General features: G+C 43.7%; 2 protein-coding genes across 4 annotated transcripts; one reads left to right on the forward strand and one right to left on the reverse strand.

Annotated features, from left to right (window-relative positions):
• Window positions 1-1,097: 1,097 nt before the first annotated feature.
• TUBD1 (tubulin delta 1) lies at window positions 1,098-5,954 on the reverse strand. 2 transcript variants are annotated; one of them, XM_054287232.1, is made up of 9 exons: window positions 5,921-5,954; window positions 5,330-5,524; window positions 4,907-5,054; window positions 4,553-4,769; window positions 3,643-3,874; window positions 2,811-2,975; window positions 2,058-2,189; window positions 1,397-1,580; window positions 1,098-1,310 (listed from the first exon to the last, which is right to left on the reverse strand). In XM_054287232.1, the coding sequence occupies exons 2-9, from the start codon at window positions 5,499-5,501 to the stop codon at window positions 1,208-1,210; spliced, it is 1,353 nt and encodes a 450-aa protein (XP_054143207.1). In that variant the 5' UTR covers window positions 5,502-5,524; window positions 5,921-5,954; the 3' UTR covers window positions 1,098-1,207. The 2 variants fall into 2 exon arrangements, with proteins under 2 accessions (XP_054143207.1, XP_054143208.1); XM_054287233.1 differs by lacking the exons at window positions 4,907-5,054; window positions 5,921-5,954 and having other exon boundaries at window positions 5,330-5,382.
• Window positions 5,955-6,649: 695 nt separating this feature from the next.
• On the forward strand, window positions 6,650-21,614 carry RPS6KB1 (ribosomal protein S6 kinase B1). Of its 2 annotated transcripts, XM_054287143.1 has the most exons (15): window positions 6,650-6,759; window positions 9,784-9,833; window positions 10,410-10,530; window positions 11,239-11,307; window positions 11,724-11,871; window positions 12,476-12,533; window positions 12,846-12,946; window positions 13,811-13,901; window positions 14,103-14,193; window positions 14,494-14,601; window positions 14,898-14,960; window positions 15,690-15,767; window positions 17,078-17,185; window positions 17,718-17,830; window positions 18,334-21,614. In XM_054287143.1, the coding sequence occupies exons 1-15, from the start codon at window positions 6,688-6,690 to the stop codon at window positions 18,569-18,571; spliced, it is 1,509 nt and encodes a 502-aa protein (XP_054143118.1). In that variant the 5' UTR covers window positions 6,650-6,687; the 3' UTR covers window positions 18,572-21,614. The 2 variants fall into 2 exon arrangements, 1 of the variants encoding a protein (XP_054143118.1); XR_008483780.1 differs by lacking the exons at window positions 15,690-15,767; window positions 17,078-17,185; window positions 17,718-17,830; window positions 18,334-21,614 and having other exon boundaries at window positions 14,103-14,197.
• Window positions 21,615-22,756: the final 1,142 nt, after the last annotated feature.

Below are 22,756 nucleotides of genomic sequence, written 5' to 3' on the forward strand. Positions count from 1 at the left end.
ATAACCCACTGCTCTCTTCCTTGTTGCTCAGGGCACTTACCTGTCCTCAGCCTTTAAAAACTCCTTTACCTGTTCTGGGAAGTGAGAAGGAAAAGGATTCCTGGGACTTGGCCAGTTTTTCATGGAGTTACCTGTTCTCATTTCTGGAAATCCAGTTTGTGATCTGTTGCAAACACCAGGGGAGTTTATTTCTGAACATCCTGTGCCTTTTGGAGGAGGGAGAAGCTCACCATGGTCTCCTTTCCTGACCCTTTGTTCCTGCACACTCCAATTGCCTGTGCTGTTTGTCTGAACTTCTTGTGCAATCTTTGCTGCAGTTTCTTCTGTGAAAATACCCAAATTAGACAATGGTTGGAAGTGGCAGAAACAGCAGAAAATCTGAGCAGAGCAGGCCCCAGCTCTGAGCTGCCAATGAAATGGCACTAAAAGCTGAAGGTGCACTGTGAAATTTGTGCCTTTGTCAAGGAAAAGTCCTTGAGATTGATTTAATTATTTGAATTTTAGGCCTGTGGGGTTATTTCTGTGGGAGAACAGGGTGACATGGGGGGGGGATGGCAAGAATTCCCAGAGCTCTCCCTACCATTAATGAAGAGCTGACTGAGGCAGGAGAGAGTTCAGTGTTACAAGGTAATTTTTAATTCTACTGCACATTTTTATTAATTTTAATTCAGTGGATGCCCTCCCAGGTCATCCCATCCCTTCTCCAGCCAGGAGGGAGCAGCAGCTTCCCAGGGCACCACCTTGTGGTCGTGGTAAAATTTGTGAAAAAAGGAGCCAAGGCCTTAAATTGACTTTGGAAATTAGAAAATGTATTGTATTTATTATGTCAAATTATAAATTCTTACATCTGCAATCTACCAGCCATCTCCATCGCAAAGATGTTTAAATAATTAACAAGTTAATTAAGTTATAACTTGGAGAAAAACAGGAGGTGTAGTTTTGCTTAGTGAAATGGTCAGAAAAGGATATAGCTACAGTATATAGCAAATGTATTGAAAAATAGGTATTTATTAGATATAGTAAATAAGAATAACATGAATATATTAATATATTCAGTTCAGATACAGTTCTTGCTATTCACACACACAGAGAGACTGAAAAAGAACTCCAGTCAATAATTTACATACTTCAGGGAGTTGATGGAAGGTTTTCCAGCTTGATTCTTTCAGAAAATCTCTATTTCAAACGATCTTAACAAAGAAATAAATCACAGATTGGTGTAACTGGAGATAACTTGTTCCAGGGTTGTGAAGCAGTCCAGGAAATCCTCCTCTTGGATTCCAAACTTTGTGTACTGGTGAAGGTAAGCTCTGTGTGTGGAAGAATGGGTCAGACATTAGAAATCAGTGAAGATATTGGTAATTAGTGAAATACCAGCATAATCATTTTCACTTACTTGGAAGCAAACATATTCCAAGCTTTTCCCACGATGCTGTCAAGAGGTTTGAGCAGGAACTGGCTGTTGCTGACCAAAGCAGCAGATTTTTCATACTTGTTAAATGCTCTGGGAGTTTTCCATGCAGTAAAAGCATCCTGGGGGTTTAGCCATGATGTGTATAAGGAGGGATCTTGGAAACTTCCTGTAGCAGAAACAGGACAAAACCCACAGCTGATCCCTGTGTGCCTCATCAGTGCTGTCAGATCAGTTCAGGCCTGGGAAAGCATCTGCAGAGGGGCAGCCTGCTGAAAATACAACTTTTAAAGAAGATTCCTTGGATTATCTAGCAGCACACTGCTGTGGATACTTCAGCTGCCAGCAATGCTCACCACTCCAGAAACAGCTAAATTTATTTTCAGGCATTATAGCCAAGAATTCCAGATATACAGACTTGAGTCTCTTCCTCCTTCCCTAAAGTGCTTCAGGAAACTCAGAACTAAAACACAACAGCCCAAAGCAATTAGACAGTGTAGCTTTGGACAGTAAAATGTTTCTAAAGGGAATATCAAGCTTAGGAGTCATGTGTGGTCTTGGGCTGTTTCCACTTGCCTCAGGTGTGGCTGCAAAGCCAGCAGTGAGATGTGAGACCAGACCCCTGGGGGCTGTGCTCCTCCCTTACCCAGCTCCACGCTGTGCACATCTTTTCCTCTCAGGATGAGCAGGTTGGCAATGGAGGTGTTGAAGTGCAGGGGTTTGTTTGTGCAGGGGATGCAGGAGCCTGGCTGTGGTGGTCGTACTTGCCAGTCAATGCCTTTGGGATTTGGGAAAAGGAGATGGAAAAGAAAGTGAATGTTGTGTGAAATGCAGGTGGGAACTGTCACTGTGCCCCAGGCTGAGACCACACTGGGGTTTGGAGCAGCAATCACAATTCCCAGAGAAACCACTGCTAACCCAGCAGGATTTGCCTGGCAGTCAGTGCCACAGAAAATGGATACCTGCTTCTATACTTAGCAAGGCTCCAGCCCATCCCTTGCATAACTGGGAGCTGTAACTGAACCCTCCATGTAAATGACATGGGAGAGCTGAGCCTGATTTTTATGCATAGAAGGTGTAAAAAGAAAAAGCAGAGCTCCCATCCAAGGAATGCTCCAAATGAGTTATGTAAATGAAGTGCACAGCCACAGACTGTCAGTTTGGTTTGTGTGTTTCCAACAGTTATAATTAACTGAGACGTCTGGAAGCAGAGCAGGAGCAGTCTGGGAGCTGCTGTGGCAGCTGAGGGAATGTGAAAGGAGCAGCTGCTTTGGTGGGGGCAAATTCCTGCTGAGGGCAGCAGCTTCTTTCTGAACTCTACAAACCATGCAGCTTCAGTGCATCTGCACAAATGAATGCTCAAAGAGTGATGGAGAGGGAAGGGCTGGGGTTTATTTACCTTCCTCCATCTGAGCATTGGCAATGAGCATCTGCCTGAGGTGCCTGAGGAGGCCGGGCCAGCTGAAGGCGCTGTAGGGCAGGGAGCTCTCGGCCATCTGGGGGATGTTCCTCAGGCCCAGCAGCCTGAACTCGGGGTGTGGGACCAACGACTCCAGCAAATCTCCTGAAAGGAGAAAGCAGCAGCTGCTCATGCTTGACAAAGATATTGCACAGGGCAGGTAAAATGGGGGCAGAGTGAGGGATGTTCAGATTTAGCAATTTCAAAGCCATGCAAACTTGCTGTGCATTACTGAGTTCTGTACAGGGGGTTAGCAGCTTTTATTTTACAATTTAGTTAAAAAATCTCAAGGACTCTCTCTGCACTCCAGACAGATGTGGAAGTTTAATTTTAGAGGCAATATGGGCAACTTTCTCTAATTATTTCAAGGTACAAATGTCAGTCTGCTGCATGTTGCTACCCAGGTGTCTGCTCACCTCTTTTGCCTGAGTAAAACTCAAAACTCTCACTTTGTTTCAGCTCATACAAACTTCTAACCCAAAGTGAAATGTGAAACTCAGTCCAAAATTCCTGCCCTGCACAAATTTCCTCTGAAATATAAACAGGTACAAGGGAGTCTGTGATCACTTGAAAAAGGAGAAACAGGGTTTTTGGTAGAGAATGAAACCAGAAGTTGGGGGAATCTATTTTTGACTCTGCTACAACATTGGGATTGAACTTCTTTTCCTGTCTTAAAACTTGGGATGTTTCCAAACACTTGAGCAAGGAGGCTGCAGCACTTCAGTTCCCAGTTTGCTGAGCCCAGAAGGGTCAGTGGCTGCTGGGCTGGTACCTAAGGGGTTCCTGCTGTAGCCTGAGCCCCCTCCTGCTGTGTGAGCCGGCTGGAAAACGCTGCCCAGCTGGTGAGCAATGACTTGGTTGACATCCCTGAAGGAAATCTGTTTGATGTTCAGCAGCTGGGCACAGATCTTGTGGATGACATCATTCTCATGGACAAGGAGGGCATCTGACGAGTGGTACAGATGTGAGAGAGTCAAAACAGAGTTGTAGTTTTGAACAATGACCTGGAAGCAAACAAAAAAAAAACACACACAAAGAAGAGTCAAACAATTTAATCTCCTTTTAGTTTATAATCCCCTGGCTCCTGCTGTTTCCTCAGTTATGGTTTAGGAAGTGATTCATTTTCTTTGCCAGAGTGCAGAATGAGGTCAGAGCCTTTTCATGGAGAGAGGGCAAGACCTGTGAAAATCAGGTTATCCATCTCCCTCCATACAAACATGCTGCAACCAGATCTGCCTGGGAACTGATTACAGAGCTGAGATAAGGGCAGATCAGGAGATTTCTAGTTGGCTTCTTGTGAATCTGCATCACTTCAGCAATTAAACCATCAACGGGAATTTTTTGGTAAAAATTCTTTAGCTGTGATACCGAGTCACTTGAACTTTTTCAGTGTAAAATGTGTACCCATTTTAATGTTTATTTCTATTTTTATTTTTTTCTATTTTATTTTTTTATATTTCCCCATTTTATGTCCGTTTCTATTTTATGTTTATTTCATTTTATATTTTATTTATTTTTATTTTTATTTATTTTATGTTTATTATTACCTACTTATTATGCTTATTTACCCCTTATTTAGTTTATTTCTGTTGTAGATATTTTGTTTAAAAGTAACCACTGATTATAAACCTATAAATTCTGTATAAACTATTATTATATATTAAAAGGCAAATGACATTCACCTCCCCAGTGCCATAGGGCCAGATGACGTGGTTCAGGATGAAGGAGGTTGGAAAAGCATCTCTCAAACACTGGGTCACAAACGCCCCCAGGCCTGACCCTGTGCCCCCAGCCATGCTCATGATGGTGAGGAATCCCCCCAGTCTGTCACATCTCTCTGCTTCCCTCTGCACCAGCTCCATGATTGCTTCTTTGTGTCTGGGCCCGTGAGCACAGTACCTGTGGGGTCACACAAACACCAAAATAAAGCAGAAAGGTGAAGTTATTCATAAACAAAATTTACTTTAAGTGCCACAGCTGCTATATGAGCTCCTCAGCCTCCAGAACTCCCCCAGGCAAGCTTGAGCTGTTCCTACCCGTTGGCCCAGTTGTTCCCAGATCCTTGCTTCTGGCAGAAGTGGGAGTGGCTGCTGTACCTCCAGTGGCCAGAGCTGGCAGCCATGGACAAGGCCTGGCTGATCACCTTGGGCTCCATGTCCACCAGCACAGCCCGGGCGGCAGGCACTGCACAGGAGGGAAAACAAAACGGGGGAAAATGCTGATTATTTAATGGGATGATGGGCTTGGATGGGTACAATGGAACAAGGTTATCCCTACCACTCTTAATGGGACAGTACAGAAAGGATCTGGCCATGCCCTGATTTCTGCTGAACCATCTATTGAGCCAAAACCAAATCCGAACACCAGAGAGCACAGATCTCTCATAAAATAAACCATTTGATGTTTTTTGTACTGAAATCAGACCCTGAGAGGGGAGAAAAAGCCCTTTAAAGCTGTACCTGCAGATTGCTCCTGGCAGAAGAACCGTTCCTTGCAGGAATCCTGGTAGGATTGGTTCTCGTTGTTGGAGCACAGCCCGTGGGTGCCACGGCTGTCACTGCAGAGAGCACTGAACACCTCGTGCCCAATCTGGTTCCCACACTGCCCGAGCTGCACCGTGACAATTGACATCCTGATTCACTTGGTATTTAAGCCTGAAAAAGAAAATTATTTGTATTCTCACTTTTGCTTGGTAAAGCAGGATGAGAACAAGTAATTATAACTAGTAATTATTACAGGACTAGAATGCAAAATTGGAAATCTTAAGCCAGTTCAAAACTGTAGCTATTTTCCAGTTGAGAACTGCACCAGGCCTGATGCCAGAGGCAGCTGAGGTGACAAAAGGATTCCCTGCAGAATTCCCCTTGTTCCCACCACACAGAGCAAACTGTTTGACTCCATCCTGCTATGTTTTGACATTTTCCCCACTCAGCATTTGACAGCAGCTCTGCTTTCTCACTTTTCTATTCCTTCACAGAAAAAGGTAATTTTTTTTAAAAACTCTGATGGTTATTCTGGGCTGCTGTTGCTCACTGCCATCCCAGCCGTACCAGCACTCATTGCCATTCCTGCCCGATTCCAGCCCGCGTCGGGTGTTGCTGGGAGACCGAGTCACCCCCTCGCGCAGAAAATAAATAAATAAATGTCTGAATTATTGTCAGGAAAGGCTCATATCCAAAGCGCACCACACCGACCCTCCCATGCCCGATTTTCTGTGTGGGGAGCCTCACTCGGGTCCCCGCGGGCACAGAACCCCCTCAGGGCCGGGCTTCCCTCAGGGAACACCGCCATGTTCCCGGCGCCGCCTGCCCTCACGCCCCGCGGTCCCGAGGCCCATCCCTGAGCCTTTCTCCTCAGTATCCCGTCGCGGGGTCCCGCTGATGTCGGTGCGGGTCCCGGTTCCATCCCCGGGGTCCCTCAGGTCTCACCTCATCCCCGCCTTCCCCCGCCGCGCCTTCGAACGGCCCGCCGGGCGCATGCGCACAGCGCGCTCCGGGTAGACGGCCCGGCCGCTCCCGCCCGCCGCGGCTTCACTGCGCCCTCCGCGCACGCGCCGCCCGCGCGGCTTCACCGCGTGCTCTGCGCAGGCGCCGCGCCGCTGGCGGGGGCGGGCGGGCGCGCGGCGCGCTCACCGCGCAGGCTCGGCGGGGCCGGGGCGCGCGCTGCGCGTGCGCGGCGGGCGCGGGCGGGGCGGGGGCGCAGGCGCGCTGCGGCCGCGCAGCCGGTGATGGCGGCCGCGGCGGCGCTGCGGGGCGCGGGCCCATGAGGCGGCGCAGGCCCCGGGCACCCGGCGGAGCCAGCGAGGGGCGGCGGCGCCATGGCGGGAGTGTTCGACATCGACCTGGACCAGCCCGAGGAGGCGGGCTCGGACGAGGAGCTGGAGGAGGGGGTGAAAGCGGCAGGCGGGCCGGGGAGGGCGCGGGAGGCGCCGCGGGGCCGGGCGGGGGCCGCGCTGGGGCGGCGGCGGGAGCGCGGCGAGGCCGCGGCTGGGGCCGGGCAGAGCCCGAACCGCCCCGGGACAGGCGCGGCCGGAGCCGCGGGCAGTGGCGGAGCTCTCCCCGCCCGGAGTTCGGCGTCGGGAGCGCGGCACAAGCGCCGCTGCGGGGTTTCTTTAATTATTTCTGTACTGTCACATGTCCGAACGTCAGTGCGGGAATGCCGATCTTTCTGGAGCCGGGGAAAGTCGCTGCTCTCGCGCCAAAATTAAAAGGCGAGGTTTGAAAGGCTGCGCCAGGCGGGTCAGCGCTGCGCGCATCCCGTGCTCCGAGCAGCGCACCTGACAGAAATTGCACTTTGCGGCTCGTGATGCTCATCTGGGCCCTGTCAAAGCCTCAGGGAATTCTATTGCATCATCTCTGTTTATGTTTTTCTAGGTCTTGTGTGGTTTTTTTAATGTTGTTTTCTATGTTAACCCTTTGCTGTTGCTCAAACTGCCAGTGCGGGTTTTTTCTGCTCTTTAAATACTAATGACAGTCTTGGAGTCCTTGAGATCATGGAACTGTTTGGATTGGAATGGACTTTAAAATCGTTTGAGGCCATGGGCAGGGACATCTTTCTCTATCCCAGGTGGCTCCAAGCTCTGTCCTTGGACACTTCCAGGGATGAAGCAGCCACAGCTCCTCTGGGCACTCTGTGCCAGGGTCTCCCCACCCTCCCAGGGCAGAATTTCCCCCAATATCTAATCTAAACCTCCTGCTCTTGTGAAAAGTCCCTTCCATGTTTGCTGTAGATTCCCTCCAGGTACTTCCCTTGGAGAGATAAGCAGATATTCTGTTACCCTCACTCCATGGAACCTGCAGGGACTTTGTTTTGACAGCTGAAGGCTTGAAAGCTGCTCAGCCTGCAGGAGGAGACGCTCTGTCTGTCACCTCAATAATCAATAAAACACTTGGCTTTGGAAAACGTTTCTTGCATCACCCTGTTAGTGCTGCCAAGAACAGGTTCTGATCGAGGTGCCCAGAAAGTTGAGTTTGTTCTCTCGTGTGTTCCTGTGATTCAGTCTGGGGGAACAATGGAACCGTTGTGGATTTTAGAACCTTGCCATGACCGACATCTCTATGGACTTTGGCAGCCCTGATTGGTCTCAGGTGCCTTTTGGCAAACAGATAAAGAGGGTGAGAATGGGCCTGGGATGAAAACAACCCAAGGGAAGGAGGGGAACATCAGGAATGTGTGAGGGGACAACATTGCAGTGAGTTGTCTGCCCAAGGTGTGTGATGCAGCCAGAGCAGGGCACATCAAGGGGCACACTCAGGTCTGTGCTGTCAAATTTCTGCTGTTTCCCAAAAACTCTGAGCCCAGGAGGAGCCCAGGGAGCTCAGCTGTGGGTTTGAGTAGGCACAGCCATCCTGGAAAATCTAAAGTGTTGTTTAAAAGGAGTTTCCTCAAAAGCCATGTGGTTGTTTGCACTAATTATTATGGTGAAAAAAGCCTCAGCCTTAATTTGTTTGTAATAAATGAAACAATGTATGGACTGAAGGGCTGGTGGCTTCCCAGAGCCTTTCTTGGTGTTGTGAAGTGAGAAGGAGCCCTGAAAAAATACCAGCATGGTATCTGGAGTGACTTTTGGTTAAATTAATACTGAGAATGGAACCCAAAGTTCACAGAGCAAGAGCAGCACAGCAAACTCTGCCAGAGGCATTGGGTAACAGGAGGAGTTGCTCTGGGAACTGAGGGGTGTTTATTCTCTGGGTTGAATTTTTAAAAATTCATTTGTTGGCATCTAAGAGTGGGGTCAAGGGCAGTTTAGTGGCTTTTGTTGTGAAACATGTCAATAAGCTGGATTTCTCTAATAAATGTCAACAGGAGGACATGGGCTGGAAACAAACCTGATCTTTTGGACTCCTTAATTGCCTGTGGTGTTCATAGGTGGATCCAAGAGTTAAATTCCCCTTTAGATCACCCGAAATAAACCAGCCTCTGTAAACTTTAACATTGAAATGGTCTGGAAGCTGTTGAAAGTTTTGAGTTTTCTTTGGTTAGTGTTTTCACTTGGATAATATTTTAAAATGCACTCCTTGGCTTGGGCTGGTTTTTGCAGATCTCAGTGGTTTTCTTTTTCTTCTCCTTCTCTGAATTTCCAAGTCACTCAGGATATTTCTGTTCAGTCTGTAGGTCCCAGGCTGTTCCCCACGAACTCACAGTTGTTATTTTGTGTCCATACTTGTAAAAATCAGAATGTGACAGTGCAGTCTGCAGCTCACCAGAAGCTGCCCTGACATTCTATTTGCATTCATCCCAGCTGTCTGCTGCCTTTGCACTTTTGCCATGCAGAGCCACAGTCAGAGGGAAGGGATCAGGTTCAGAATTCTTTGAGGGAAATATCTCTGTAGAATTAAACCCCATTCCTTAATGGTGGCTGGTTCTGGTGCAGGAACTTCTTCAGTATTGATTATTGGTCAGAAAATGTGTTTCACATCAGAGTAAAGCTGAATTCTTTCATCACCATTGGGATTTCACTTACCAATGTAAAATAATAAAACTTTCTCAGTAGATTTTTAGTGCAGAGCAGTCCCAGTTCTTCTCTTCACAAAATCTTTATTATTGATCTGATTTGCATCGTGCTGCAACAGGACTCAAAAGTTTCTTTGTAAGAGGAATTTTAAAGAAAATTGCAGTACCTTAAGGTTTTTCAAGTTCACTTGGGGCTGTGAAATTGTGCCTCTGATATTTGAGTGATTGAGTAACAATGCAGCCAAGTAAGGCAGGGGTTCCCTGTGTCACTGTTTGTACTGCAAATCTGGCACAGAGTTTAGTACATTTTTTATCTTCTGCTGATAATTTTTTATTCCTGACCTATTTAATTATATATTTTGTCTTTTCAAACTTAAAAAGTTGTAAATCACATCAGTGCATTTCTTTTTAATGCTTTCCTTTTCCTAATTAATCTTTCTTCTACCTTTCTCATCCCCAGGGTCAATTAAGTGAGAGCATGGACCATGGAGGAGTTGGCCAATATGACCTGTAAGTTGCTGCTAGAAAATATTCTGTACCATTCATGCCCACCACAAATAACTTCTAATTTTGTTACATCGTTAAGCTAAATCGAAAATTTTATCATTCTGGTTCCATTTTGAGTCGTTTTTAGATGTTTCACTATTTCCTCACGTTAAAATTTGTCAATTGTATCTTGAAATAAAGTAATAATAATAAAAAGAATTCTGGTGAAAGCTGCTGTTTGTCTTTTGATCCTTGTTTCTCCTAACAAATCTCTTGCCTGTGAATAATATTTGGATATAACGATATAATATGGATATAACGATAAAAAGAAATATCTGAGTTTTTCATCCTTTAACTTAATTCTGGCGTAATGCAGATGTATTGTGGATTAAATTGAAGGGGTTTGAAGGAAATCTTGCTCTGTAGTTCCCCAAAATCTGCAGGCAGCCCTCTCAGTACAGGGTGCACTTTGCACACAATAAACAATAATTCCTGCAGATCTCTGTCGCTGTTACTCAGACTCTTCCAGGCAGTCAGTGCTTTCATTTGCTCACTCCTCAGTCCCAGACAGGCTCACAGCCTCTTTCTGCTTTTCTGCAGAGGGATGGAGCATTGTGAGAAGTTTGAGATTTCAGAGACCAGCGTGAACAGAGGCCCTGAGAAGATCCGGCCCGAGTGCTTCGAGCTGCTGCGCGTGCTGGGCAAGGGCGGCTACGGCAAGGTCAGAGCCCTGGCACTGAGCCCTGCCCCCCTCAGTGCCCCCTTGCTTTGCTCTCCTTCCCCCCTCTCTGAAAAGCCCATTCTGCCAGAGGGGGAATGGGGCAGAGCCACCCCAGCTGCCAGGGTGGGCACTGAGGTCCCTGGCAGGGCTGGAGCAGCAGGGAATGTCCCAGAGGCATCTGCATCCAGCCTCTGCCTCCTGCCTCCTGGTTTGGGGGTGATCTCCTCTCTGTCTGCCCCTTGACTCATTATTTGGGAGTGATCTCCTCTCTCTCTGCCTCTTGCATTGTAGTTTGTGGGTGATCTCTCTCTTTTTCTCTTGTCTCATTGTTTGTGGGTGATCTCCTCTCTCTCTGCCTCTTGCCTCATATTTTGTGGGTGATCTCTCTCTGTGCCTCTTGCCTTGTAGTTTTGGCTGATCTCCTCTCTCTGCCTCTTGCCTCATTGTTTGGGGATGATCTCCTCTCTCTCTTCCTCTTGCCTTGTGGTTTGTGGGTGATCTCCCCTCTCTCTGCCTTTTGCCTCATTGTTGTGGGTGATCTCTCTCCTTTTCTCTTGCCTCCTGGTTTGTGGCTGATCTCCCCTCTCTCTTGCCTCGTAGTTTGTGGGTGGTCTCCTCTCTCTGTCTTGCACAACTTTGCTTTTTAGCTTGTGGCAGTTCATGCAGCTGAAATAAGTGATTGATTGCCTTTGTGTTGCTGTTGTTTAGGTGTTTCAAGTACGAAAAGTAACCGGAGCAAACACCGGGAAAATATTTGCCATGAAGGTTCTTAAAAAGGTAACCTGAATTTCTCTACTTTCTCAATCTAAAAAAACCATAAATCTATCCCTCCATTTTAGGATTATCTAATGATTTAATATACCTAAGAATAAGTTCTAGGATATATACAGTTTTTACTCAGATATAGTTGGAATTAAAATAAACTTTGAATTTTTCTGTCAGGGTAGTTCTCCGCAGCTCATTTAAACAGGTCAGGAGGTCCTTTCCAAGCTAAATTATTGTGTGATTCTATGAAATAAAGACTTAAACTTCTGTAAGAAACCTCTTATGTAGATACTGTGGTGAAATGTAATTTTTTAATGCTGTTGCTAACTCCTATGTAGTGTTGTAATTTAATAAGCTCAGAATTGAACTCAGTATAAAACTCTGCCTCATTTAGCATGTTCTGTGCTCACCTATCCCTGCTTTTACAGGCAATGATTGTAAGGAATGCCAAGGATACAGCTCACACAAAAGCAGAGAGGAATATACTGGAGGAAGTGAAGCATCCCTTCATTGTAGATTTAATTTATGCCTTTCAGACTGGTGGAAAACTCTACCTCATCCTTGAGTATCTCAGTGGTCAGTATATGACATTCTTTTTTCTCTTTCTTGGGGTCTTGCACAATCAAGAATTTGGGGTTCTTGCCCTACAGGTAAAAAGTTAATGATGGCTTGGTGTCTTAAACTGAAACAGGTTTGTATTAAAAATGCATAGAAGAACATGATTAAACTTTGTAATTCCATACAATAAAGAGGAATGAAACATAAAACAATTGTTTTTCATGACAGTACAGGAGAGAAGGGGTTTTAAAACTTTTCCTTCCACTAGATTTGCCATTTTTGTGTGTTCTGTGCAATCCTGAGGGTTTAATCCTTGCAGGTTCTTTGTGACAGAAGCAAGTGTTACCCTTACTTCATGGTTAGAGAAAAGACACAGAAGCAATTTTTCAAGCTGTAACTATTAAAAACAGGGACAGAAATGTTCTTGGTTTTAAATGCTGATTTCTTCAGGCTGCTGGAATCCTGAGGGTGACAGAACAGTGGCTCGGTTGTTTTTTTGTGAAACAGCCTGTGGTACAGCAGACAAAAATACCTGTTGCTTACAGTTTTCCTAGAAAATAGATTTTGGACTGACTTAAAATGATACTTTTAATTGAGTACAATCTATTTTTTCTCATGACAGGAGGAGAACTATTTATGCAGTTAGAGAGAGAAGGGATATTTATGGAAGACACAGCCTGGTAAGTGAAGCTATTTTTGTAAATTAATAGTTTGGGTTTTTTTCCAAGTGCTTAAACTATATTTAACTACTCATTCATTTTAGAGGGTAGTGAAAGAGCAGTTCAGAGGGTTTGGGGAGGGTGTACATGTGCTGCCCTCACCAGTTTGTGCTGGTGGAACTCCAGTCCTACAACAGAGGAGATTCCACTGCTGGCTGCTCAGTGAGGCTCTGTCCATAGGGCAATGATCAAGGTTTGGGGGTTAAAAACTGTGAAAGATTTGCTTAAGATGCTCTGCATGATTGAATCTGTCTGATTTTTGTTCCCTTTCAGCTTTTACTTGGCAGAAATCTCCATGGCCCTGGGGCACTTGCATCAGAAAGGAATCATCTACCGGGACCTGAAGCCAGAGAATATCATGCTCAATCACCAAGGTACAACTCTGGGCATGAACCAGGCTGCCAGGCCTCTGAAAACAATTCTCCCAAGGGTCACACACCTCAGTTTGAGGTGAATCTCCTTAGAACAGAGGCAGGGTTGTAGCACTCCTTGGATAAGTGAAGAGCTGCCAGAGCTGATTGCCCTCAAACACAAATCCTTGCTTTAATGGCCCACAGCAAGCCCAAGTTCATGTTTTGAGTGGTTGATTTGCCATTTCTGCACCTCTGGATTTTTTTTTTTCTTCTGTTGGATCATTGTGAAGTAGAAGCTGTGATGTTTTAGTCAATGGGATGGCTGATGGTAGGAAAGGCACTTTGGGCAGGATGTCAGCTCATCAGTGGCTGAAGTGACTGAGCCAGCAGCTGGCACTTCACTGACAGCAGTTTCAGTTCCTGGTTGCACTGCCCCAGTGACTGTGCCACTGATTAGTCTGGCACTCTGTACCACCCAGAATTCTCATGTTTTCCTAAACAACATATTTACTTAGTCTGAGTCTTTGTACTGAATTATTCAGGGCACTTTACAGTTTGTTGAAGATGGTTCTGTGAATTTTGAAGCAGGCAGTAAAATTCAGTAACCTACTTTTTTAGCTAAATGATGCTCTACAGTCTTTATGTTTAAATATATTTGTCTGTATTTGAATAAGTTCTGGTGGTTTGTCAAGTGGCAGCACTTGGTTTTCTCTGTAAGTTTGATTACCTTGTTCTATTTTATAGCTGCATTGCTTTGTCAGCCCATATGTGGAAGTAATTCAAAGTAATTACATATCCATGTTAAAAATTCCTAATTTTTCTCAATGTTACTTCTACAAATGGCAGAATTCTGACAAGTCTGAAATCTGATTTATTTAATTTCAGGTCATGTAAAACTGACTGACTTCGGGTTATGTAAAGAATCCATTCACGATGGAACAGTCACACACACATTCTGTGGAACAATTGAATACATGTGAGCTGCACCATGAAATACAAAATATTGCTCTGCTCTGGGGGTAATGCCTGTGGTTTGCCTTTTTTAACTGGTGGTTCATATGTTCAGTCACTTTGGACAACTTGACTTGATAAATGGGGTTTTGTTTGAAAACTAGCAGTCACAATTAGTATTAATCTCATTAAAACACTTCCATATTTTTGATTTTTCTGCTTATAGGGCCCCTGAAATCTTGATGAGGAGTGGGCATAACCGTGCTGTGGACTGGTGGAGTTTGGGGGCATTAATGTATGACATGCTGACTGGAGCAGTAGGTGCACAGTTATAATTGCATGGTTTTCCCTTTGTAGCTTTTCTGCTTCCCTGTACCTAACTCAGCTGCATGTATTATATATATTATATATATTCCATATATTATATATATACACACTGCAAGTAAGATAGAACCAAAATCCAGCTCTCAAGTTTGACTATAGACATGAGCTGCTTTTATCATGCCTATTTGCAGTAATTTTACCTGCTTTCTAAATGACTGAAGTGAGTTCTGTGTACACAAATTAAAGATCTGAACAAGTCCTGTTTTTCCTCCTTTTTCAATGGTGCTTTCCAGCCTCCTTTCACTGGGGAGAACAGAAAGAAAACAATTGACAAGATTCTCAAGTGTAAACTCAACTTGCCTCCCTACCTCACACAAGAAGCCAGAGATCTGCTTAAAAAGGTAAAATTTTAATGATTGTTAGTACTCCACTTGTATGTAGAAAATAGAAATATAATGATACCACTGTGGCTGTTCAGTTCCAGCTTGATTTGTTACTGATTAAATCACTTTTTTGCTGAGTGGTACAGAAAGTGATTTCCCTTGAAAACAGAACTGTTTTCAAGTGAATGCAGATTTTCCTGATGGTTCTGTATTCATTCTGCACAGTACTCACTGAAGTGATGATTCATGGCAGAACTAGTCTGGTTATAACAGCACAACTAATTCTGCTTTTTTGGCTGTTATTTCTCATCAAGCTGCTAAAAAGAAATGCTGCCTCACGTCTGGGAGCTGGTCCTGGAGATGCTGGAGAAGTTCAGGTAACTGCAACTTAACTTGAGACTTCTTAAATGACCTCACTGAAAATAAAACAGCTTTGAAGGCACCTCAGGGAAGGAGAGTGTTTGTCTTGAAGGGTAATGAGCAGAAAGGCAGCCACATGTGACAGACAAGTCAGCAAAACCTGAACTCTTTAAAGCTTAACAAAAGCAGCTGTCTGGCTATTTGATGATTTGAGATTTAGAAAATAACTTCTATTCTTTAGCTGTGTTTTGCAGTAGATCTTTTTAGCAGTTGCACAATGCTAATTGTGCAGCCTGGAAGGGTGAGGATGTTCAGCAGTCACATGAAAACCTTGCCAGCCCTGTATTAGTGCAGCTCCCTGAAGGGAAAAGTGGCATTCCAGCCTGACTTTGTTTTTGTGGTGATACTGACAAGTGTTAGAGAGTCCTCCGTATTTCAGAGCTCTGCTCATTTGTCATTAATGCAGTGTTTTGTCATGGTTTAATTCTGAAGCTGGAAAATGCAGAGGTATTTTACATGTACACTGCCTTTTTCTGACACTTCCAAGGAAATGGGGACGTGTGTCTGACTTGGAGGTGTGATCTCAGTTCTCAGCTCTTGCAGCTTCTCCAAGGTAGTGCTGCAGATATTCCACACCAGACCAAATGTGATTTTGGGAGGAAACAGCCCAAGCAGGGTGTGGCTGGATGTTCCTGGTGAGCTGTGGGCCCTGGGGCAGTGCTGACTGTGCTCTGTCCCCCCTGCAGGCTCACGCCTTCTTCAGACACATCAACTGGGACGAGCTGCTGGCACGCAAGGTGGAACCTCCTTTTAAACCCTTATTGGTATGTACTGGGAATACTGGGAGAGAGATGTGCCCTGTGTGCCTGTGGCAAAGCTCTTCATAAAACTGAGAAAGGTTCACTTCACCAACTGGAGTGCCCTGATCCCTGGTACTGGAGTTCTGTCACTCAGGGGACAGATCCACCCTCAGTTAAAGCTGGCAGATCTGATCTGGCCCCTGATGTGCTTCAGTCTAATTCCTCCTGCTTCTGAACCATAGTTTAAACAGAGCTGCAGGTGCAGTTCACTCTGAAATCAGCTTCTAAACCCTCTACAGTAAGTCAGTACTTAGTTTCAGCTAGATAGAGTTGCTAAGCAAAAGTAAATGAAATCACCTAATTAAGCATTTTCTGTGTTTGCTTATTAATCTTTACAATGCATCTTGTGCATTATGAGCAGTAGTTAGGGTTTATCTCAAACCAGTGATGTGATGAAGTTTTTATTATCCCATCCTATATTTGGATGTTTTTTTCCCTCTGGATACAACCAGCCCCAGCAGCTGTGGGTGTTGCCACCTCTGTCATTCCCAGCTGCTAAAATTCTCACCTAAAACTGGCTTAAGCATCACTAATGTCAAACGTTCTACAGCATGGAGACTCCAGACCTTTTTCCCCTCAGAAAGACTCAAGATTAAAATTTCCAAATACTTATCTGAAGGTGGTTTTGGGTTTTTCTGTTAGTATCAATTTTATGGAAGTTTCTTATATAAACCAGATGGTTTTTCACCTTGTGCTTCCATGGTTGCATGAAGGCCTGCACAAATAAATACCTGCTGCCTTTCCAGTGACACATGGGAATAAGAAGGGATTTTGGAATTACTGCTGTTCTTTGAGCAAATGAAATAATATTCCTCATAATCACTTATTCCAGAGCTGTCCTCTATCCCTCAGACTGTAAACACTTCTGTATCTGCAAAAATGGGACAAAACTATCTGGAGAGGCCTCCAAAAACTAAATAGTTGCAACTGTTCTATACTGGTTGTGACAAGGGCTAAACTTGCAAGAAACTGGCATTGTATTTCTAAAAGTTTTTGTTGTAATTTTAGATTTTTTTTTAAGGCATCTTTTTAATTCGTGTTCCTTTTTGATCCATAATTTTTGCCCCTCCCCCTTGCCTTTATTTCTCAGTGTCAGTGCCCATAGTGACCTCCCATGGCAGCGACAGGATTCCGACACCACTCCTGGGTTTTCCTCCAGCAGAGCTCTGCCAAAACCCATGGAATGAACTCCATCCAGAGGCTGCACTGCTCACCGCTGAGCCATTTGGTTGATATCTGTAATATAAACCCTTAATCATTTTGTTTTTGCAAAGCAATCTGAAGAGGATGTGAGCCAGTTTGATTCAAAGTTTACACGTCAGACACCTGTTGATAGCCCAGATGACTCAACTCTCAGTGAAAGTGCCAACCAGGTCTTTCTGGTGAGTGAGCAGGGACTGGAGAGGGGTTTGCTGCTGGGAATGGGGGCATTTCACCTAAATCCATCCTATTGACTCCTAACACCTTGAAGCAAACTCTCATAACTGAGCCCAAATCCTGTAACAGGTTTGAAATGTTTGAAGGCTTTGAAAATACTTTGGTTATTGCTGACGTTGTCTTTATCCAGCAGCCAGCAAACAGTGCTGCCCCTGTGGAGTGTCAGCATTCTGATTGAGAGCTGCACTGTGAACCCTGCCCATGCAGAGACAACAATGGCCAGTGCAGAGAGCAAAGTTCATTAAATTGAGTGTGCAAAATTCATTAAATTGAATCTGTAATCTGAGGAGAAATAGCTGGAGTGTAGCAACTCCCTGAAGTGCCACTGTTTGCTTCAAGGAGTGTGTAAGGGTTCATCTGTCTACACTGACTCTTCTTTTTATAATTTTCCTGTAATAACCAGATTTCTCTAAGTGTACAAGTGATCCTGAATGCCTCCTTGCTTGTGAGCTGCAGTGCCTTTTTCCTGTTTTGCAGGGTTTCACGTACGTGGCTCCATCTGTACTTGAAAGTGTAAAAGAGAAATTTTCTTTTGAACCAAAAATTCGATCACCTCGCAGATTCATAGGTAGCCCTAGGACACCTGTCAGGTACTTTATCTTCTTCTTTTTTTTCTAATACACTTTTTGATAAGTAGTTGAAGCAGAAATACAGAAATTTTGTAGAAATACAAAATACAGCCTTGCTTCTGAGTAAGCCCAGCACTTCCATTAGAAGTGATTCTGTTTTATAAACCACAGTATTAAAGACAAGTCTGGGGTGTTGGGCAGCACATGAAGTTCTAATTTGTTGCTTTTCAGTGCTGATAGAGCCTCAGTGGTGACTTTGATACAGCTAAAACTGTTCCAGAACATCCTAAGCACTAAAGAACTGTGTTAGTACAGAAAAACCCTTCTGCTATCACATCAAAATGAGAGAATTTTACAGGAGGCTGTGATAGAAACCAGACTTGGAAATTCCTCAAACTCCTGGAATTGAAAGGAAGAGTTAGAATTGCTTCTCCATAGGAATTTGAGTGCAGTTCCCTGCAGAGTAGGGGAACCCCTTGGTGCTGTGTCTGTGTCTCTGATTTTCTCTATTTGTTGTTTTAAAGCCCTGTCAAGTTCTCCCCTGGGGAGTTCTGGGGAAGAGGTGCTTCTGCCGGCACATCCACCACCCAGGCACCTGTGGAATACCCCATGGAGAGCAGTGGAATCGAACAGATGGATGTGACAGTCTGTGGAGAGGCTTCAGCACCGCTTCCAATCCGCCAGCCCAACTCTGGGCCCTACAAAAAACAGGCTTTCCCCATGATCTCCAAGCGGCCGGAGCACCTGCGCATGAACCTATGACAGCACCGCCCTGGGAGCCTCAAGGTGCACACCAGAACGGACAGGAGCCCCCTGGAGCTGAAATTTGAGGGCTTGTTTGGTTTACTTTTAAGAAGTGACAGTATCAAAGAATCGGTCATTGCACAGAGAGACCCGGAAAGCAAAGAAAAACGGATTTTTTTTTTTCCTGTCAATCAATGGTGCATAAAAAAAACAAACAAACTTTAGCAAATGGTATTGCAGAACTCTAGGCACATCATCTTACTGATTCCAGTGACATCTTCTCACCTTATCAAGGATCTTTCAGCTTGAGAGCTCGAAACTGACAGTATTAAGGGGCAGGATGTTGCTTCAGAATCACTGGTGTAGTCTGAATGTGTCAGGAGGGTTGGCCCTTTCACTAGGCAGGGTTTGGAATGCCTGCAGGCCTGCAGCTGAGGGCTAATTAGCATGCAAGCCTCGTTAAGCGGTTTCCTACAATGGGGTGGAATCAAAGAGGAAAGCTAAACTTAATTGGTGTTTCACATTCAAAACATAATGAGTTTTTTTTATATATATATATATAAAAAAATATATATTTTTCAAATAGATTTTTTGATTCAGCTCATTATGGAAAGTATCCCAGAATGAAAAAGGCAAACTTAATTGGTTGCTGTGAAGAAAAGTTCAAGGCTCTAGTTCTGATTCTCCTCCTCATGAACCAACCAATCAATAAATGAATCACTCACTGACCAGCCTGGCAGTGTGGGGTGGGAGAGAACTGTTTCCCTGCTTCCCCAGCTGAAATCCCTGTTTGTTCCTGCACAGACAAATGGATTGAATCAAACAGCAGTGCTGCTATGTTCTAGGCTTAACTGGAAGCCATGGGCTCACCCACGTCCTGCTTATTTCATGCCTGTCCTCAGCAGACATTTCACTGGGAAACATCACTTTGGTACAGCTGGGCACAGCTTGGCAGCTCAGATTCTTACCCACAGAGATCAACAGTGAGCAGAACACAAGGTCAGAAACCTCTAGAAGTACCACAGGAAACACAGACAAATCCTCCAGAGAATAAGGAAATCAAATATTTTTGTAACCAGTGGGTAAGAATTTGAGGATTTTTAAAATTATTATTATTATTATTAATGAAATTTTGCTTATGGTAGTTTCCTGCCATTATACATTTCTAAATTTATCAACGTTTTTTTTCTATGCTGGGGCAATAAATTTGCTGATTGTATGAGAAAAGTGTTCAATGGCCTTTCAGTGAATGTCTTCCACAGTGGGTCAGAACTTTAGCAAAAACTTTAATTTAGCAAACATGTTCTTAAGGACACTATTTATGTTTTTAAAATTGTCACGATCTGTACAACTGACTTACAGATACAAAGAATAAAATAAAGGTAAAACTTTACCTTACTTTAAATACTTCCTGCCTTAAAGAGAAAGCATTTCCATGAACATAGCTGGTGAAAGGGTTAATATCTGCAGAGCTTTACCCTAGGTTAGAGTGTGGATGGTGTGTGTGTGTGTGGAGATGATCATGCAGCTGCATACAAGTCCTGTCACTTTTTGCCTGCCACACGTTGCATTATCTTTTAGTCAAACTGTGCCAAGTCTACTTCTGGTGTTTCACAACTGTAGGGATTTTTTTATTCTAGATTCTGCTTACTCTGTGGATACTGAATCTTTTTGAGCCATAGGATCCAAGCCATAAAACTCTGTAAGCATTGAATCCAAGCCCAGTGCTCTTTGCTGAAATTGGCAGAAGGATTCAGAGATACCTTGATGCTATCAAAGAACCAACACATAAAAATGGTTATGATTGAGAAAAAATTAGGTTTTTTTTCTTTTTACTTCCTGATAAGCCTTTTGTTGAAAAATATTATTTTTTTTTATAGTTTTAGCAGGAAAATCAAGTTACCTTACAGTGACATACTGGAGGATTGCCATTGTTCATTGGTGACGTGGCCACGGGTGATTTGGTGGAACCAAAATCCAGGAGTGTTTGCACTGGGCCTGTCTGCAAACACAGCACCTGGACTTTGCTGACATTCACTGAGGATAAAGGAACTTGGTTTAAAAACAACAAAAAAATAGAACTTTTTAGAGGCAGATCTCTCTTGGTCCTAGTTACAGCTAACAGTTGCTTTTTGCTTTTGGACAGAACTGTCCGGTGGAATTGGTTTAATGGCTGGCAAGAATGGCAAGAGTTGTTTGTCTGAGTTCACTGATCAGTCACAAACCCAACCCATTGGTTCTCCAAGGAAATTCCATGTACTGGCAATGTTTCAGCCCCTGGATTGTAAAATGAATTCCCTACCATGACTGTGAAACTTTGGGAGTGTGACTCAGACAGCAAGCACACACTATGCAATATGGTTTATCCTGTATTTATTTGTAAAAATATCAGACATAGATCCTCTATATATATATATAATAGTGTCAAAATTACTAGTTGTGAACTGAGGGGAGTGGAGTTCTAGCTCCTGTCTGGCTATTTCAGATAAGTGCAGAATGCATTGAATATTGGAGAGCTTAACAAGTGCTTTCTTTTGTTCATTTAAAAATGTCTTAAATTTTTCATTAGAGTATAGAATCTTATTTTTTTTATTTTGTACAAGCTGCGCTTTTTTAATTATAATCACTGAAAAATTCACTATAATTTGATTTTATAGGATTTTTGTAGCATTACAAAAATATAGTAAAACTGAGGTTAATACCTGTTGTGGCTAACCATATAAAAGTATTAAATCTTAAACTTGAACAAAAGTCATATTTTTTTTTACTAGATGTTAAATAGGGAAATATTTTGTTCTGCAGGTCATTACCAGAAAAGGTTTCTAGGTCAGCTGTGTTACCAGCAGTTTTTCTTTTTCCCATTTGATGCAGAAACTCTTCTGGTAGAAGATATTCAGAATTCCATCATTTTTCTCTGTGGGAGTGATGCCATTCGTGTACTAAATTGTAATTTTGGGAATGCTGGAATAATTCCTACCAAGACTGTCTTAATTGTGCCATCTGACATTTGAATGTCATCCTGGTATTAGCTCATAATAAAAGATAAAAATCAACGAGTCAATTGTTCTTTTGAATATCCCTTTTTTCTTGCTGTGCTGTTTCAAAGCTGAACTGCTGGAGAACATTTCATATTTGAGTCCATTCTGAGTGGACAGCTGAAGTTGATTTTGGGTCTGTTCTCTTTTCAGTATTAAGTCCCAATCTGTGTTAATCAAAAAGTGCATCAGACATTGAGGAGGCTGTTGTGGTTTTAGGGCAGATGTTTGGGGTTTGGTTGGTTTATTTAAATTCTCTCTCTACAGCAGGCTCGTTGCTGTTTCATTTTCCCAATTCAGTTTATCTAAAGGAGAAATCCTTAAGAACAAAGCAAATTACTTGAATATTTTCCTGCAAATCCTTGTGCACAGGTCCCATTTATGAACTTCTCCAGTTGCTCTTTTCTAGGCTAAATCCATCTGGAGCTGTCTGCAGGAACACCTTGAGCTGCCTTAGCACAAACAAAGGTAATCCCTGTCCTGGTTTCCATCTCTCACACTTTACTGCAGCTAAATATCCTCAAGAGCTGAATAAGGTGGATGTGAATAGCAACTAAATGCAAATTTAAACATATGTTAATCCAAGTGACCTATTTGTTTTTATTTTAGGAAGGAGGTAGGCCCGAAGTGTAACAGGAAATGTAAATCATTGTCTTTGCTGACAGCTCTGATGGGAAATGGAGCAGGAATTCCCTCAGAAATAAAGACCCAAGAGAGATTCCTTCTGCTGCTTTCCCCTGGGTTTTTGGGCTCTCAAAAAGTGGCTGTTGGTTGTCATTTGTCACCTTGTGTGTCCCTGCAGAGCCAGAGCTGCTGGCCTGGATCAGGAGGAGCTCCTGGATCACACAGGATGCCATTCCTTCATTTCAGGCACTCACTTTATTCCTGTCTGTAACTAAGGTGAGAATGATTTGTTTGATTGATGAAGTGTACATCTAAACCAGCTGAACCAACATCTCTTTTATTCTTGGTTTTTTAATAAACCATGTGTGTTAATATCACTGGGTTTGGATAGAAAAATCAACAGAAAGAAAGAAAGAAGAGAAATTGTTCCCTGGTCCCTGTTTTTGATCTATCTCCACACTTTACTCCAGTTGTTCCTACAATGTTGCAGACAAAGACAAAGGATCAGGGTTGATTTAAAGCACCAACACTTTGTTGTGCTCCA

Source organism: Melozone crissalis, unplaced genomic scaffold, assembly GCF_028551555.1.
Source record: "Melozone crissalis strain CALT ecotype California unplaced genomic scaffold, PUWL_Pcris_2 ptg000057l_1, whole genome shotgun sequence".
NCBI classification, from domain to species: domain Eukaryota; kingdom Metazoa; phylum Chordata; class Aves; order Passeriformes; family Passerellidae; genus Melozone; species Melozone crissalis.

Bases quoted from the DNA above. Each gene is read 5' to 3' on its own strand.
- TUBD1 (XM_054287232.1), bottom strand. From the start codon at position 5,501: ATGTCAATTGTCACGGTGCAGCTCGGGCAGTGTGGGAACCAGATTGGG. The intron at 3,875-4,552 runs GTGAATGTCATT...GTTTGCTTCCAG, and splicing joins GGCCCTATGGCACTGGGGAG to GTCATTGTTCAAAACTACAA. The intron at 2,190-2,810 runs GTAAATAAACCC...CAAATCCCAAAG, and splicing joins CAATGCTCAGATGGAGGAAG to GCATTGACTGGCAAGTACGA.
- RPS6KB1 (XM_054287143.1), top strand. From the start codon at position 6,688: ATGGCGGGAGTGTTCGACATCGACCTGGACCAGCCCGAGGAGGCGGGC. The intron at 14,961-15,689 runs GTAACTGCAACT...TCCCCCCTGCAG, and splicing joins GAGATGCTGGAGAAGTTCAG to GCTCACGCCTTCTTCAGACA. The intron at 17,831-18,333 runs GTACTTTATCTT...GTTGTTTTAAAG, and splicing joins AGCCCTAGGACACCTGTCAG to CCCTGTCAAGTTCTCCCCTG.